This window comes from Prunus mume, linkage group LG5 (assembly GCF_029339155.1).
Source record: "Prunus mume cultivar Tortuosa linkage group LG5, ASM2933915v1, whole genome shotgun sequence".
NCBI classification, from domain to species: domain Eukaryota; kingdom Viridiplantae; phylum Streptophyta; class Magnoliopsida; order Rosales; family Rosaceae; genus Prunus; species Prunus mume.
Genome location: NC_142702.1, coordinates 4403597 through 4422089, shown reverse-complemented (window position 1 = coordinate 4422089; position 18493 = coordinate 4403597). Strand labels below are relative to the sequence as shown.

The following is an 18493-nucleotide window of genomic DNA, read 5'->3' as shown; positions in this document are numbered from 1 at the left end:
GATGGAAATGACCTCTTCCCCCAACCCAAACCCAACAAAAGGCAAGCACCTACTCCTAAGAAAATGAAAAGCAGCGACCTCCCCAACAAAAGCGAAGCGAGCCGCGCTAGTAGCACGCCTCCGTTTTCAGTTGGCATCGTATCAAAGCTTGACTAATAGGGGCGCGCTAGCCCATAACCTAGGTTGGTTGGGAAAAGCCCTTTCTATGTTATAAGCCTAAAAAAAGTTCTTACTAAAAGTGCTAACGAGCAAGAAAACATATGCGCATTAGCGCAACGGCTGTCGCGCGAGTTCTTAATCCGTTGCTCTATTGCTTTCAAGCCCAAGCCTACGTTTGCTTAGTACAAAGAGCAATAACCGTGCTTATCCTTATAATAAAGAAACAAAAACTTGCCTAAGAAACCGATTTACTCATTACTCCTACTACTAGTATAGAAGAAGATCTATTAACACGCATGGCTACCTATATAACAGGGGGCCTCTGACCTCTATCTCACAATCGAAAATAGAACCTATAGCTTCATGCCCCGACTTGAACTAAACTACTACTGGCTTAGCTGCCTAGCTACTAATAACTTGGAACATATATATATATATAATATCAGTTTGAAAATAAAACTCATTCTGTAAAATAATGCTTTAAGGGAGGAGGTTGGGGTTGGGTCCAACTTGGATCTGCATCTTGAAGGTTGAAATTGCCCTCTACTTTAGTTCCACGTGCGCCTCACGTGACATTATTGACAGAACTGTGGATGAAATGTGAAAACATCTAACGGTATGGATGAAATTGGCTTTTTTTTTTTGTTCAGAGACTAAATTGGTTGATTTTTTTAGTTTAGGGGGTTAATTTCTACAATGGTCATAATTCAAGGGGTAAAATAGCTGAAAATCCTAAAAATAAAAAATATAAAAAATATTTTCCTTGATTTTTGTTTATCGATAAGAGTAGTTTAGAATAATATCTATTACTATTAGGTCATTACCCGAATCTCTATTGTCCCTCTTTGATCTTTTTAATTTTCTAGAGTTATTACCCATATAAAAAATTTAGCATTTTCCCATTTCATGCTCGTATTATACACGTACATACGTATGTTTTCATAATACTTCCGTTTCCCATACACGCCTTAAAGACTCGGTAAAATGCATATTTTTTTAAAGAGCAAACATACAATACACTGCGTTTGTATTTTTCATGTTTTAATACACATGTTTTTTTACAAAATTTTCATAAATACAAACAAAGTTCACATATTATACACATAATTTTCACACATTATTGAAAATATATATATATTTAAATATTATATAGTGACCGAACTTTTCATTTGTAACTTGCCAAAATTTTGGGAAATAAAACATGTCCATATTTTATTCGTATTTTTACTGTTCCATATTTTACTAACTATGAAAGAATATGAGAGGTTAAGATCATTTCTTACTTGAGGGGGACAAGGAAATAGTGGGTTTGAGGTTCTAGGCCAATGCCATGGAAGAAGAAAGATGCAATCTATACTGTGAGGTTTTGTTATTTAATTTTTTATATTAAAAAAAAGTATAGCGGCGCAGCTATACTTGGTGTTTTTTAAAACAAATAGTTTCTGTAAAATAAATAGTATAGCCGTGAGGCTATACTTGTCAAATATAATATATTTAAAGAGTATAGGCTATCTTTTTTTAATTTTTTTTAAATAAATAATAGGGAGACTTTGGAAAAACACAAAGAAGAGAGAAAATTTTAAAAGAAGCCAAAATGGACAAAATTGCCCTTATTTAGTAAGGAATACAGGTCTTTGATTTGAAAGTTGAGATGAAAAGCTTTTTTCCAAAAGTGAAATTTTTTTTTTTTGCTAAAACCTAAATTTACTTAAATAATATCTCCGCGCGGGTATACTTGGGTGCTTCATTAATTTTTTTTTAATAAATGGTACAGCCGGGCGGCCATACTATTCAAATATAATATATTTAAAGAGTTTAACTACACAACTATACTTGGTTCCTTTTTCTTTTTTTTAATATTTGTTTTCCTTGATTTCTTTTATTGATAAGAAGTTTAGAGCATTATCCATTACTATTAGGCAATTACCCGAGTCCCTATTGCCCCATTTTGATTTTTCATTTTTCTAGAGTTATTACATGTATAAAGAATTTAGTATTTTTCCGTTTAATACTTGTAACATACATGTAAGTACATATTTTTCAATAATACTTTCATTTTCCATACACATTTTAAATACTAGGTAAAATATATGTTTTTTATAAAAGCAAACTTACAATACATGTATTGCACACGTACGTACGTATTTTTCATGTTTAATACATATAATTTTTTATAAAATTTTCAATTATACACCCAAAATTCACGTATATACACAAAATTTTCATATATTATTGAATTAAAATATAATATAGTGACCGAACTTTTCATTTGTAACTCGACAAAATTTTGCAGAATAAAACATGTACGTATTTTATTCGTATTTTTACCATTCCATATTTTACTAACTATGAAAGAATATGATAGGTTAAGATCATTTCTTACTTGAGGAGGGGGGACAAGGAAATAGTGGGTTTGAGGTTCTAGGCCATGGCCATGGAAGAAGAAAGATGCAATCTATATAGTGAGGTTTTTTAATTTAAATTTTTTAAAAAAGAAACAAGTATAGCCTAGCGGCTACACTTGGGTCCTTGTCTAATTTTTGTAAATAAATAGTAAAGCGTGCAGGTATACTTGGCCCCTTTTGAATTTTTTAAATAAATAGTACAACAGCACAGCTATATGTTTCAAATATAATATATTTAAAGATTATCGTCGTGGCTATACTGAGGCCCTTCTTAATTTTTTTATAAATAAATAGTATAGCCTCGTCGCTTTAGTTTTCAAATATAATATATTTAAAGAGTATATATATATATATATATATATATATATATACAGAGAGCTTCCATTGAGGATCCCTCAAATAAGCTTATTTGAGGGACACCCCTTGTAGGCCTCACTCCGGATTGTATTTCACTAATCCAAACCGTCTATTTTGTAGATACTCATTCAAAGATCATCTCTACAAAAAATCACTTGAATCCGATATCATTTGACCACTCAATTGAGTTATTGAAATTTTAGTACTTTCTTGAAGCACCGTGTTCATTGATTTTGTAAAACACAATTAGACGTCGAAACGGTTTCTAATTTGTCTAATTTTTTGTAAGGATGATCTATGAATGAATACCTAAAAAATGGATGGTTTGGATCATTGGGAAAAAAATTGTAGAGTACCCTAATGAGCGTCCCTCAAATAAAATTATTTGAGGGATCCCTCAATAGAAGGGGATATATATATATATATATATATATATATATATATCTCTCGAAACTAGCAAATAAAAGGGTCCTTTTTTATAATTAATCTATATATATAAAGCAAAAGGCAGAGAATGATGAAACATTCAAAATACCCAAAAATGTCCTTGGTTAATCCAAACATTAAGAATTAAAATTATTAATAAATGAGAATAATATGGTAAATTCACACTTTTTCATATTTTAAAAATTAAAATTAAAAGAAAAATCAGATAATGAATCATATTTTTATGTAACACAACTACCCATTATCTTTTTTAATTCTAAAATAAATTTAATTTTTTTTTTAAAGAAAAGCCTCTAATTTATTTATTATTATTTTTAAAAGCCTCTCGCATGCGCGGAAGCGCGTGTGGAGAGGCTAGTATCTATAAAGTATAAACTAATGCAAATAGATGGGTACTTTTTTTATAATTTGTTTTTATAACAAATAGTATAGCCAAGTGGCTATATGCCTTTTAAATATAATATGGTAAGAGAGTATAGCCGTGCAGCCGGACCATTTTTTGAATAGATAAATCGTATAGCCGAACGGCTATACTCCTTTGCGGCTCCGGAATGTCAGTTCGCTAATTGCCGTTAGGCTGGTTATTATTTTTTAACAAATGGTATAGCCGCGCGGCCTTACCGGGTCATTTGTTTACATTTGTTTAAAAAATAAATAGCATAGCCACTCGGCGATACTCTTTACATAGCTAATGTGATCTTTTTTCCAAAAAAAATGTTTTCCCTTATTTTTGTTTACCAATAATTTAGAGCATTATCTATTACTACTAGGTCATTATCCCAATCTCTATTGTCCCCTTTTGAGTTTTTACTTTTTCAGAGTTATTATGCTTATAAATAATTTAGTATTTTTATGTTTAATACTTGTATTGTACATGTGCGTACGTATTTTTCATTTTTAATAGACTTGATTTTTTTACAAAATTTTTAATAATTCACAAAAAATTCACGTACTATACACTTAATTTTTGCATAGTATTGAATAAAAATAATATCTAGTAAAAAAATTTAAATCTATAAAGTATATATACCGAAACTAGCAAATTAATATCTATAAAGTATAAACTAATGTAAATAGAAGGGTCCTTTATTTATAATTTTTTAAAAATAAATAGTATAGCCGTGAGGCGATACTCCTTCTAAATATAATACACTTAAAGTGTATGGCCACTGGCTATACGATCGATGGCGGATTGTGCGGCGCAAGGAGGTGCGCTGCACCTCCGGTGGCGGAAATAGCCATTACAGACGATGGAGTTGCACCTCGCTTCAGACTGCGATGCACACAACGTGCTCGATGAAATGCGCAAACCACGCTCTGGGAGTTCTTTGGTGCAGCGCGCGAGGGTTCTTTTTTTAACGAGCCTGGCCAAAACGACATCGTTTTGGACCAGGCTGTTTAATATGTGCTGCCTTTTTTTTTTTGAAAAACCTTGCCAAAACGACGTCGTTTTGGACCAGGGTTTTGAAATTAAAAAAAGAAACAAAGGAAAGACGTGGGCTTTTTGTGGGCTTTTGAAAAAGGGCTTCTATTTCCTTACTTAATTGGGTTTTAATTGAAAGTTCTCTTTATACAATTGTTTTGAGAATTCCTTAATTAAATAGAGTTGGGAATTCCTTAATTAAGTAGAATTGAGAATTCTCTTTATAAAAGACCAATAACATCACCCAATTTCATCAAAGTGTGTGTGCATCACAAGAATCCTGTAATTTTTTTTCTTCTTGAGTACGCCAATCCAAAGTAAGTCGAATGCTTTTTTTTTTCTTGAGCAAACACCAATTTTGTTTATTTTTTTTTTTTTTTTTGGGGAGCTCTTAGTTTTTGAAAATTGCACCTCTGCTGAAAAATTCCTAGATCCTGATATCGATGGTTTTTACTTAAAAATAGTATAGCCTCTCGGCTATCGTGTTTGACACGTGGCTCGAATCTGGTTGGGTGCTAAGCGGGTCTTAGTATAGCCGGTCAGATCTGTAGTTTTAAAAAATATATTTTATAAATAGTATGGTCCAGTGGCTATATGCCTTTCAAATATCATATGCTTAAAAGTATAGCTGCTCAGCTATACTTGTTGGACATGAATTGTTAGGCGCTAAGCGCTGAGAGTCCTCCCTTTTGTCTTTTTTTACAAATAGTATAGCCGACTATATGCGCTATTTTTAATTTTTAAAACAGTATAGTGAGCGTTACTTGATCGTTTTTTAAAATTTTTAATAAGTAGTATAGCTGTGCGGCTATAAGGATTTTTTTTTTTAAAATTTTTTTCCCTGATTTCTGTTTATCGATAGTTTAAAGCATTATTTATTACTATTAGGTCATTTCCCTAGTCTCTATTTTCCCCTTTAGAGTTTTTACTTTTCCAAAGTTATTATCCGTATCAAGAATTTAGAATTTTCACGTTTAATACTCGTATTGCACATGTACATATGTATTTTTCATGTTTAATACACTTGATTTTTTTATGAAATTTTCAACAATACACACAAAATTCACGTATTATACACATAATTTTTGCTTAGTATTGAATAAAAATAATATATATTAAAAAAATTAAATCTATAAAGTATATATATTGAAACTAGCAAATTAATATCTATAAAGTATAAACTAATGCAAATAGAAGGGTCATTTTTCTATAAATTTTTTGAATAAATAGTATATTCGTGTAGCTATATGCCTTTTTAATATAATATGCTTAACGAGTATAGCCGCGCGGTTGTACTAGAGTTTCTTTATTAAAGAAAAATTATAGCCACTTGGCTATACGTTTTTGACACGTGGCTCCGAATCGCTAGTTGGGCGCTAGGCGGGTCCTTTTTTTTATTTTTAATACAAATATTATAGACATGGGGTTATATTTGGGATTTTTTTTTAAAAAAAAATATAGTATAGCCGCATGGCTATATGCTTTACATTGAACTCGCCCTCTCGTCACGCTTGCCGACAACCCGCTTTCTATCCCCAGACTCGGTGGAAGAAGAGGATCAAGTCATGCGATCTCAATCCAATCCTTGCTCCGCGATCGGTCCTTGGTTGATCCCTGTTGTTACGCCTCGCCAGCGTTCGTATTCGACGTGAGTCGGTGGATTCGCCAACCGGGCGTAGAAAGTTCTAGGACGAATCCGGTGGGTTGGGATTCTTCATTGGTCTTCAAATTTCATCGCCGCATGAACGAGACCCCGGATTAAATATAGCGTCCGGTCGTGATTCAGTTGTCAAGATCGAGACACACGTCGTTGTTGTTTTGCGGGCAAGCGCTTCAGGATCTTAATTACGGAGTTTCTGCTGCCCAGCAGACTTTCCTGTGCAACACCATTCCAAAATATTATGATATGGTATGTAAGAGAGGGAATAATGTTTTAATGTTTTATAAGATAGACCTAACAAACTCATGATAAAAAATAAAATAAAAAAATTCTCGATTTTTATTTATCGATAGTTTAGAGCATTATCCATTAGTTTTGAGTTTTTACTTTTCCAGAGTTATTACTCGTATAAAGAATTTAGCATTTTCAGATTTAATACTTGTATCGTACACATACATACGTATTTTTCATGTTTAATACACTTGATTTTTTTTTTAAAAATAAATCTATAAAGTATAAATATCAAAACTAGCAAATTAATATCTATAAAGTATAAACTAATGCAAACAGAAGGTTCCTTTTTTGTATATATTTTTTTAATAAATAGTAGAGCCATGCGACTATACTCTTATATATAGTTATTCTCTCATCCATATGTTCGTTCGTTATTATCATACATATCATTGTAACTAGGGAGGAAAGCGGGGTGGTAGAAAATACATGTCCTTCGAACGATAATAATGTCCGAACGTCTGCATAGAAGAATTATATATATATATATAAATTCTATATATATAGAGAGCTTCAGTTGAGGGATCCCTCAAATAACTTATTTGAGGGACACCCTTATTGGGCCCACTCCGTATTGTATTTCACTAATCCAAACCGTTGATTTTGTAAATATTCATTCAAAGATCATCTCTACAAAAAAATCACTTGAATCCGATATCATTTGACCATTCAATTGAATTATTGAAATTTTAGTACTTTCTTGAAACACTGTATTCATTGATTTTGTAGGACACAATTAGATGTCGAAACGGTTTCCGATTCGTCTATTTTTTTGGTCCTTGATGTAACTGGCTTGATCTAGGACAACTTAGATGGTCTATAGGGGTTTTTAGACAAGTTCTTTTCGATTTATTCTCTCAAGATAGAGATGACTCTTGCCACTAGGAAGCTATGGCTCTCTATGTACTTTTTCAATTGATCTACTAAAATACTATCGTTTGTTTGGTAAAATAAAAATAATGATTACAATTTTTTCTTTTTTGTAAAATTGAATGAAATGAACTGAACCCTTACAATGCTACCCAAAAATATGGACACTTCAATTGAAAAAGTGACATGGTTTTCGTTATAAATTTTGGAGTACTCAACTATTTAAATATGAAATTTTTTATACCCAAATGATGAAAAATGCATAAATAAGAAGGGGCAAAAAAGTGTACAACGCATGTTAACCATTTTCAACTGGTCTAACTACATAGAAATCAAGAACTCTTTAGCCTCTTATAGGCGTCGGCGCAAACCGCAATGTTGGCCGTGTTACAACACACAGATGCCACCAATGAGCTCCATACAGAATATTCCGGTAGCATAGCCCGACTCGTCATCTCCTCCAACCACATAACAGCTTCAATTGCTTGCCCACTGAGCAAAGGCCAGTAATAACTCTATTGTAAGTCTCAGCACAAGGCCAATGTGACTTGATCAACATCTCCTGCAATACTCTGCTTGCTTCAAGAAATCTACTCTCCCCACAAAGCCCATCGACCAAAATGCCATAGGTTTTCTTGTCTGCAACACAACCCACCTGCTTTTCCATCTTCTTCAGATACAAAATGGCCAAAACAGACTGCCCTTCGCTACAAAGGCCTCTTACCACAACACTATACACTCTTACAGTTGGAACACAGTTTGCCTCCACCATCTCCTTTTCAATCACCTCCACTGCTTCAACAACTTTCCTTTCCCTACACAATGCGGCTGCCTTTGCTTCAAAGACCAAAGCTGTTGGCCTAAAGCCTCTGTCTTGCATTTCTTTCAGTACTTTGTCAGCCTCACTAATCTTATTTTCATTGTAGAGATCGATTGCCATAGCACTGTAACTAGCCAAACTGGGTATCCCACCTCTGACCAGAGCTTCATTGATCAAACGCTTAATGCCTTCTGTGTCTTCGCCATTCCCATAATGGCTGAGATCAAGATTGTGGCGAAACCGCTTAGGGGCCTTGAGCCCCTTCCTTAATATCTTATCAAGAATCTCCACAGCATCTTCAACCTGCCCATTATCACACAAGGCATCTAACAAGGTTCTGTAAATCACAACATCTTCACCACAACCCTTCTGAGAAATCCTCCAAAACATTGAATACAACAAATGGGTTGCCTCGTTAAGCCTCTTATCTTCGCACAACCCCCTCATTAGTATCCGGTAACTTTCCCTATCCGGATTGCAACTTTGATAATCCATCTCTTGGAAAACTTGCAGTGCAATATCTGAACGACCCTTTTGGCACAAAGCAAGCATAAGCAAATTCAAGGACCGAACCCGCGAGCTCACTTCCCATCCACAACAATGCTCCATGAAAATACGATGAGCTGCTTCAAGCTTGGACTCTTTCACCATAATCTCCAAAAGGGTATTGAAAGACTGCGTCCAATTCACACAGTTGAACTGTGAAATGTTCTTGAAAAGAGACACTGCCTCGTCCAGCAACCCAGCTCTTGCATAGGTCTTAATTACAGAAACAAAAACTGAATCTTTGCATTCACAGGAGTCGTTTTTCATCTCATTAATTACTTCCTTCATCTCATTGATTCGGCCTGAGTTTCCGAGTATGGTGATCATGTTGGCATAAACTGGACCGTTGTGACGGTAATTGGGGTATTTGCATTTAGCTTCACTGAAAATTTGGAGAGCTGTTAATGGGTTTTTCTGCTTTCGTATAATCTGAGAGAGGTGCGTGGGTGTTAGAAGCCTCGGCCATCTTATACTCATGGTGATCCAATATTGACCACTGTCACTCTGTGATCTTGCACTACGCCAGAAGCCTGCATTCTCTGAGCGTCAAAGAGATGAAGCGCAACAATGAAGGATTCCTATTAAGAGGCATGAAGCCCGCAGCATGATGATCTGGCCCTTTTGCTACAGTTGCAGGCCCTGCATCAACCTGCTTAGTTGTTGAAGATGAGGATTGGCAGCAAGCTAATTTGGGAGCTCTTTTGGCATCTTATTGAACAAAACAACGATTAGCTGTTCTCTGCCACACAGCCCTTGCTTCTGCTGCTGCCATCAACTTCCTATTCTTTTGCACATTTTACTCTGCAAAAGGAGAATATGCTACTCTTTTAACACCCAAAACCCATTAGAGAAGGAAACATGAGAAAATGCAAAACAATTATTCTGCAGAAGAATCCAAGATAGATTTCAAATCATAGTTGCCTAATTCGCTCACCCCCTACGAATTTCGATCAGGATTGAGCGTACCCAATCGCGGTACGGTATCGATCTGGAACGGAAGATTTAACGACTCAGTTCCAGAGGCGAGAACAGTACCTGATAGACGACGTCGCTGCTACAGAACAGAAACTGACCGCCGACAGCAGACGAGCAATCGAGGGCACATGAGGGACTAGGAAGAGTGCTATAGTTGATGAGCCAACGTTTGATTCTTGGTCTCTTGGCATAAGGGGAAGGAAGACTTTGGGTTCGGAGAGGATATTTTTGGACGAATGGATTCCAAGAGCGTCCTTTCGTTGGATTGATTTGTTCTTTTTTAAAGTTTCTGTTTTTGTTTAAGTTAAATTAATATTAATTTAACTCAGTTTTTTTCTCAGTAAAAATAATAAAACAAAGACATACTGATATTTAAATCATTTTTTTCTCAATCCATTAGATTCAAGAGTGAGTAATCAAAACTTCATTGGACCCTAGGGTCTAAGAGAACGAGTGTTCTTGGAATTTCTAATAAAGAAGGAAAGCCACAATTCTTTTAATACATTGAACAAATAAAATACATAACTTATTGAATAAATACAAAACCACTTATTCATAAAATAAATAAATTCATAATTAAAATTTACAACCAGAAACAAATATTAAAGTTTATTGTTGAACTTGAAACTTCAAAACAAACAAAATGGAAATTGAAAATACTTAAAATTAAAAATAGCCACAAGTAGCCTGGGTTTTCACCAGGTGCAGCCATGAATTAAACTATTACTTCCATTGAGTTGGTTTTGAATATGTCGGTGGGTTGAAAACCAGTCGAGGTGAGATTAAATATTGGTTTATATTTCAGTTTTACTGAATGGTTGTGGTTAAAAGGTGTTTGTAGTTATGATGTGTCTGAAACCCGTTTGGATCGATGAATGATTTTGGCCTATTCTACAAACTGGGTACTCTTACCTTGTGCATGCTGCCGGTTGGAATTTTATTATTATGTGTTTTGACAGGTTGAAAATTTGGGAAAAGTCTGTTTTTCAAGGAAGACTCTGCCGAAATTTTGGCAGAGATTCTCAACCCTCTTTTTCTTTGTTTTTGGAGAAGAAGATGTTGTTCGTAAGTGGGCCCGGTATCTGGTGGATGTCGAAAAAACCACAGGGTTTGTCTCAAATTCTGAGGAATTTGGGGCGGGTCTTATCAAGGGGACTATACGCTAATGACATATCATTCAATGTACTAAGTAACCCTCAATTCCATGAGATGGTTACATCCATTAACAACGGTCCCAAGGGATATAAGGCTCCTTCATATGAAAAAGCTAGAACTGCATTGCTGGATGCAACAAAAAAATAGTATTGAAAGAGAATTAGCTCCAATAAAAGATACATGGTATAGTCATGGAGTGTCCATTGTATCAAATGGGTAGACAAATGTAAAGCATAAGCCACTGATCAATGTCATTGATGCCAATAACATAGGTGTTATGTTCTTGCATGTACATGATATGTTGGGGATTGAAAAGACTGGTAAAGAGATTGCAAGCCTCTTGCTTGAAGCAATTGAAGAGGTGAGGCTATATAATGTTCTCCAAGTAGTAATTGACAATGCAAGTAATTGTGTCACAGTTGGGAGAGAGATTGAAAAGGTGCATGAGCAAATTTTTTTGTCTCCATGTGTTCATACCTTAAATCTCATTTTTAAAAATCTTGCAAAAATTGACTTACAAATATTTATAAATATGAAAAGTCAATTGTCAAATTTTTTATAAACCACACACATGCTTTGGCAATTTTTACGCATTTGGAGTTTCTAAAAGTAGCTAAAATAAGATTTGCGTCACATTATATCTTGTTAAAAGGGCAAGTTAATTATAGAGAAGCACAACAAATTACTGTTATTCAAAGAGCATGGAAAGATTTGTAGAAAAATTTAGATTAAGGCAAAAGAAATTTAGCTACTATGGTTCAAAATATCGTGCAAGATGATAATTTTTGGGAACATGTTGAGGCAATATTAGAGTTCACAAAGCCAATTTATCATGTGGTAAAATGTGATGATGGTGATGACTAAAAGATAGGTGAAATTTATGAAGGGATGGATAATATGCTTGGCGAAATAAAGGATATTATGACAAGTGAAATATATGCCGAACATTTTCCTGTGGCTATTTTTAATTTTAAGTATTTTCAATTTCCATTTTGTTTGTTTTGAAGTTTCAAGTTCAACAATAAACTTTAATATTTGTTTATGTGAGTAAATTTTAATTATGAACTTATATATTTTATGAGTAAGTGGTTTTTTATTTATTCAATAGGTTATGTATTTTATTTATTCAATGTATTGAAAGAATCGTGACTTTCCTTCTTCCTTAGCAATTCCTGAATAGTCTTGTTCTCCTGGACCCTAGGAGTCCAAGGAAATTTTAATCACTCACCCTTGGATCTAATCTAAGAGTTGAGAAAAAAACTGATTTAAATATTAATATGTCATTATTTTATTACTTTTACTGTACAAAATATTAATTTAACTTAAACAAAAACAAAAATTTTAAAAAAGAAAAAATCACTACAACCAAAAGACGCCTCTCTTAGAAAACCAAGAACATGTTCTTCATCCATTGTCGTTCACAACTACCTTCAACTTCAGCGTTGCATACGAAAATCAAGAACACATGTCGTTTAAGATTCACTCTAATTCTTATTGGTTATCTATTTCATCTCTTCATTTAGATTCAAATATTCAATTTTTTCATAAACAAAAGAAAATTTATTGATCCCAATTCGGAGCATCAAGCCATCCCTTTACACTTTAACGTGATTGAATTTAAAGGACCCACAACCAAGTCATTTTCCTATTGTTCTCTGCCTTTGTGATCAATTTTATGTTTATAAATTTTAGATTTGAATGATTCATGACCAAGTTTGGGAAAACTACAAATTTTTATAAACAAATTTTGGGCTTTTTTGTTTGTTTGTTTGTTTTTTCATGAACCCAGACTTGTGTTTCTGCAACTATATTGTATTTTCATCTTTGATATTAAACTTATTTTTTTAAAAAAGTTTTAATAACCAAAATAGTATTTCAGTGCAGTAAAAGTACAATAAAAGATGACATATTGATATTTAAACCAGTTTTTCTCAACCCTTAGATAAGATCCAAGGGTAGGTAACCACAACTTCCTTGGATCATAGGGTCCAAGAGAACATAACTGAATTCTTGAAACTAGAAACAATACTTTTATTATATTGACACACCCACCCCACCCCAACCTTTAGTACGTTCCTCCTTAAAGCACTTCCACCCATTTGTTAGAGCATATGCAGCACTAGGCTGTTGCCATGGCAACATGCCCCCCTAGGCCCTAGTTCCTCCTCCAGTGCAGAAAGGCCAACCCGGGCAAGCCATGGACCCCACCAGCCCGAGCAAGCCCTTAGGCAAAAATGGACTTGTTGCCCTCAAGACGTCAACGCTGAAAAAGAAAAAGAAAAAATGTCCAAAAATTAAAAAAAAAAAAAAAATAATGGAAATTTTTTCTATAAATACCTATCAATATTATTCACTTTCCACACCAAATCTTCATACAAATTCATCTAATTTCAATAATTTTCACTTCCATACCAAATTTTCTACTACAAAATTCCATTTAAAAATTTTAATTTAATAAATACGGACACGTGGCAACTGAAAATTTTATTTAAAAATTTTATTTGAAAATTTTATCCGAAAATGTTATCTAAATTTTTAAGTGAGAATTTTATAGTAAATAGTGACACGTGGCAACATAAAATATTATTTGAAAAACTATCAAAATTAATAGTTAAGTATAAAAAAATAAAAATAAAGTAAAGTGAATAGTGTTTGCCAGTGCCCTGAAACCAAAAAAGGCAAGGTGATACTATTCACTTGAATAGTATCAAACCTTGCCTTGCCCTTGCCTTTAGAATGGAGGTGCTCTCATGACAAAGAGTATGGGAAAGTAATGACGGTTACTGTTCACATGACTAATATATGCTCTAGCAATTGTTTTTGTACTTTTCCACTAATTATCATAGCAACTCAAAAATAATTACTATTCACATAAGATTATATATATATGAATATTTTGGTAATTTTTAAGATTTTTATTTTTATTTATTTCTTTGTTGACATCAGCGCTTTCAGACAACAGTTCGGGCTATCTTGCCTTGGGCCTTGCTAGCTCTTGCCCAGGCTGGGCTCTTGGAATCCATTCATCTAAAAAAAATCCTCTCTGAACCCAAACGTGGGCTCATCAGCTATAGCATTCTCCCTAGTCTCTCAGTGCCCTCGATTGCTCGTCTGCTGTCGGCGGTCAGTTACTGTTCTGTAGCAGCGACGTCGTCTATCAGGTACTGTTCTCACCTCTGGAACTGAGTCGTTAAATCTTTCGTTCCAGATCGATACCGTACCGCGATTGGGTACGCTCGATCCATATCGAAATTCGTAGGGGGGTGAGCGAATTAGGCAACTATGTTCAGGAACCAATACTTTTGCATAAAATATTTGTTGTGCCTGCATATGCATGATGTATTGTGACCGTGGTGTTTATTTACATTTGTCCTAAAGAGAAGAGTAGATATGTATTTTAGGAAAGAAGTAGAAATGTTTATAATTTATCTGAGCCTGGATTCAGTCTGAGTTGCTTTCTTTGTTTTCTTTTGACAATATGTGAAGTATGATAGCAGCTTGCCAGTGATTGAGGTGGGTGCTTGGGTGGGTTTGGTCTGTCTGGTTTTTCTCACAATGTATTACATGTACATTAATATGGACTGGGTTTATTTGTGACGAATCATGAATCTAATTACTATTTTGTTTTTTGAATTAATGGACTTTTAACTTTTGTTTGCTTGGATATCCAGGGTGTTGACATCAGTTAGGCATTGCAAAATGGAAATTCCAAATTGTGTACAGAGTTTCACTTATTACTAAGTGCAACCAAGGAGAGAATGCTCCTTTTGACAAGATTAAAGAGATCCAATCAACTTACTCAAATTCCTCCGAAGCTAAATTTTTCTGTCATTCATGCTCTTAAAATATCCAGCCAATTTCTACCGTCTTCTGAAGCTAATATTGAAGTTGATAGGATCACCAAAATAATTAATAACCATCCGTATCCTGATCAACCACTTCTACCAACTCTTCTCCAGCACATCCCACCCCATGCTCTTTCCACCAGCTTTGTGGAGAATGTTTTGGGTTACCTTTTCGCAGCCCATTCCAATGGTCTTAAAGCCCTTGAATTCTTCAATTATTCCCTCCATCATTCCCAGTTATGTCCAAGCTCAGATGCTTTTGAAAAGACACTGCACATCCTTGCCAGGATGCGTTATTTTGATAAAGCTTGGGACTTGATGGAAAAAATAAGCAGCATGCACCCTTCCTTGCTGACCCTTAAGTCAATGAGCATCATGCTGTCAAAAATTGCAAAATTTCAGTCATATGAAGATGTCCTTGAAGCATTTGGCAAGATGGAGAATGATATTTTTGTTGGGAGGAAGTTTGGTACTGAAGAGTTTAATGTACTCCTTAGAGCATTTTGCACAGAGAGGCAGATGAAGGAGGCACGTTCGGTGTTCCTAAAGATGCATTTTCGGTTTTCACCCAACACCAAGACCATGAATATCTTGCTCTTGGGATTCAAGGAATCTGGAGATATTACTGCAGTAGAACTCTTTTACCATGAACTGGTTAAAAGAGGCTTTGAGCCAAATATTATAACTTACAATATTAGAATCGATGCTTACTGTAAGAAAGGTTGCTTTGCTGATGGTTTGAGACTTTTTGAAGGAATGGAACGGGAAAATTTGTCTCCCACTTTGGAAACAATCACTACATTGATCCACGGAGCAGGGATTGCTCGAAATCCAATTAAGGCACAACGATTATTTGATGAGATTCGTTTGAGAAATTTGCTTCCTGATACTGGGGTGTATAATGCTTTGATGAGTTCACTTATTAGATCAAGAGATGTGAAGTCGGCAGTCGCATTGATGCATGAGATGGAAGCGAAGCATATTGAACATGATAATATGACTTATCACACCATGTTCTCTTGCTTGATGAGGACATCTGATATTGACAGTGTTTCTAGACTATATCACAAAATGGTTGACAGAAGTTTTGTGCCCAAAACACGAACAGTGGTGATGTTAATGAAATATTTCTGTGTAAACCAGCAGCTTGATTTGGGATTGCATTTATGGCGATACCTGGTGGAGAAAGGATGTTGTCCTCATGGTCATGCTTTGGACCTTCTGTTAACGGGATTGTGCTCCCGCAGTAGGGTAATAGAAGCTTTTGAGTGCTCCAAACAAATGTTGGAGAGAGGGAGAGATATGAGTGAACCTGCGTTGCGGATATTAGAGAGCTTTCTGGTTCAGGCAGGTGAGATGGACAAGCTGAGGAAGCTCAAGCAGATGATACAGAGATTGCATACTCTGTTGCCCCCATTAAGAGGGCACACTTTTGCTGATCCTGCATCCAAAAATACGGAGGTACACAAACCAGGTCCACAAGGCAAAGTGTCATGAAATGCCTTACTCAAACTACATAAACCATGCAACTCACCCCCCCACAACATTCATATCCAAAAGAGATCAATAGAATTGAAAAGAGAGATGGAAATGCTTAATCTTAGTTTCATGGTTTTGGCCATCTTTGTCATCATAGAAGTTCTGTTCTCTGGTGAAATCAATGTGGTTGTTGGGCATGGTTGCCAATTAGGTGACCTCTAGGGTCTTATAACGTAATGTTCAGTTATGTGCAAAGGGGTTTCTCCATGACATCCATCTCAAGAATGCTGTGATGTGATGATTAAGAAGGTGGGCATTCCATGTACGTGCGAGCACAAGGAGGTGCAGCAGCCGATTGACATGAGAAAGGTGGTTCATGTTGTTTCCTACTGCAGTAGACCTCTTCCTCATGGAACGAAATGTGGAAGTAAGATCCCCAACTGAGCTCTCTCTCAGAATATGTTTACTCAATTTGAGAATATGTTTGATTTTGCTATATGAGAGTTTGATTACCTAATTCTTTGCCAAAATATATATATATTTTTTATTCCTAACACTTTTTTCTTTGTGAGAAGTATAATCCTCCGCATATATTTTGCATGCATATCCAGAGAGGTTCTTTTTTCATGATTGGAACTTATAACTCATACCATTTGGGCTTAATTTTATCCTAGTTCTGTCTAGGGAGAAAATATAAAGTTCTGTATATCTTATATCCAAAAAGGTTATTTTCTTTTCATGATTAGAACTCGTAGGTCATATATCAATCGAGCTTACGTTCATGCTAATTGTATTAATTCTGAAGGAACTTGAACTTTGTGCTGGGTTCTTATTTTTAAAAAAAAAAAAAAAAAGGGTTTGTACTTCTTTCTACAAACAATAGTGTTTTACACATCCACTGTAGCTTAATCTAGAACATGCACAAGTAATATATGGTGGAGTGAGCTAAGGCCCATGTGCTCAAATTTTCTTTGAGGCAATGGTCTTATTAATACAATCATATTTTTTTAATTAAATTTTAAAGTGCCCATTCCTTTCCTTATGTTTTTCTTCTTTTCCTTTCTCACTATCATTGCTAGCCCTTTCAAAATTCTCATTGTCGTACTTTGACTCTAGATTTTGTAGTGATAAATTATTGTCCCAATTTTATTGGTGTCTATCTTTAGTAAAGAACATTTCAATTGATTTTTTGTTAATATCGATGATGAGTAGATAGTTAATGTAACATATAAAATAATAAAGTATAGAAATTAAAATTAGGGATTTTGTATAAAGTAAAAAATTATTTGGTTGTCACCCTAAGTAAAAATATATTTCAATACATGCAGTGCCTCCTCTGTGAAAAGTTTTCTGGCTCTGTCCTTATTGTGCTTTAATATTTTTAGCTTAAAGATGGTTTTTTCTTTCTTTTGACTCACCTTCATGGTGTTCGCGTCTTTCATATTCAGCGTAGAACTAATGGGGATGCCCATTGTCTAGCTCGGTTTGCTTTGTATTGACTCCAGATTTTATTCTGGATGTCATCTTTGAAGATTGTAATTCTCCTTGCTCATTGTGTTATAGATAGTATCACTGATGATAAATATGTTTTTCTGCCGAGTTTGGTCTATTTTAGATAATTGTTCTAATAAGTTTAACCATCTACTGCAGAATTTACAGTTGCAGGAAGTGGTTAAGGCAATCTTGCTTTTAGTTGTAAACAAACCAGTAGCATTCGTATGGACGAATTACACTTCCAGTATCGTGTAAGTTTAGAAATATGACTTCAAACAATTAATATGTATTTGATCTTGGTATAATGAACTCATTTGCATATTGATCAAACCTATGTTATTTACTGCTTACACCAAAAAAGTATTCCAATTTATATAGCAGAGCAGATGTCGTTCAATATTGGTATGCAGAATATTGTTCAAACAGTAGCCTGATTCCCAAGTCTTCTTATTCCTCCTCCACAATGAATATCCTTGTTTCAACACCTTTAAAATGATATTTAACTGTATTTTGTGGCGGATTCATTCTATACACAATTCTATAATATTACAGAAGAAAGTTTGATAC

General features: G+C 34.6%; 2 protein-coding genes across 2 annotated transcripts; one reads left to right on the top strand and one right to left on the bottom strand.

Moving 5' to 3' along the window:
• Window positions 1-7833: 7833 nt before the first annotated feature.
• Window positions 7834-10223, bottom strand: EMB3101 (Tetratricopeptide repeat (TPR)-like superfamily protein). The gene is given in 3 exon segments (XM_089053428.1): window positions 7834-8093; window positions 8096-9779; window positions 10014-10223. Coding segments are annotated over 2 exon segments (1509 nt in total). The 5' UTR covers window positions 9456-9779; window positions 10014-10223; the 3' UTR covers window positions 7834-7944.
• A 3903-nt stretch (window positions 10224-14126) lies between these two features.
• LOC103330601 (Tetratricopeptide repeat (TPR)-like superfamily protein) lies at window positions 14127-16855 on the top strand. The gene is made up of 2 exons (XM_008233197.3): window positions 14127-14269; window positions 14780-16855. Exon 2 carries the CDS (start codon window positions 14867-14869, stop codon window positions 16448-16450), a length of 1584 nt encoding a protein of 527 aa, XP_008231419.2. The 5' UTR covers window positions 14127-14269; window positions 14780-14866; the 3' UTR covers window positions 16451-16855.
• The last annotated feature ends 1638 nt before the right edge of the window (window positions 16856-18493 follow it).

Bases quoted from the DNA above. Each gene is read 5' to 3' on its own strand.
- LOC103330601 (XM_008233197.3), top strand. From the start codon at position 14,867: ATGCTCCTTTTGACAAGATTAAAGAGATCCAATCAACTTACTCAAATT.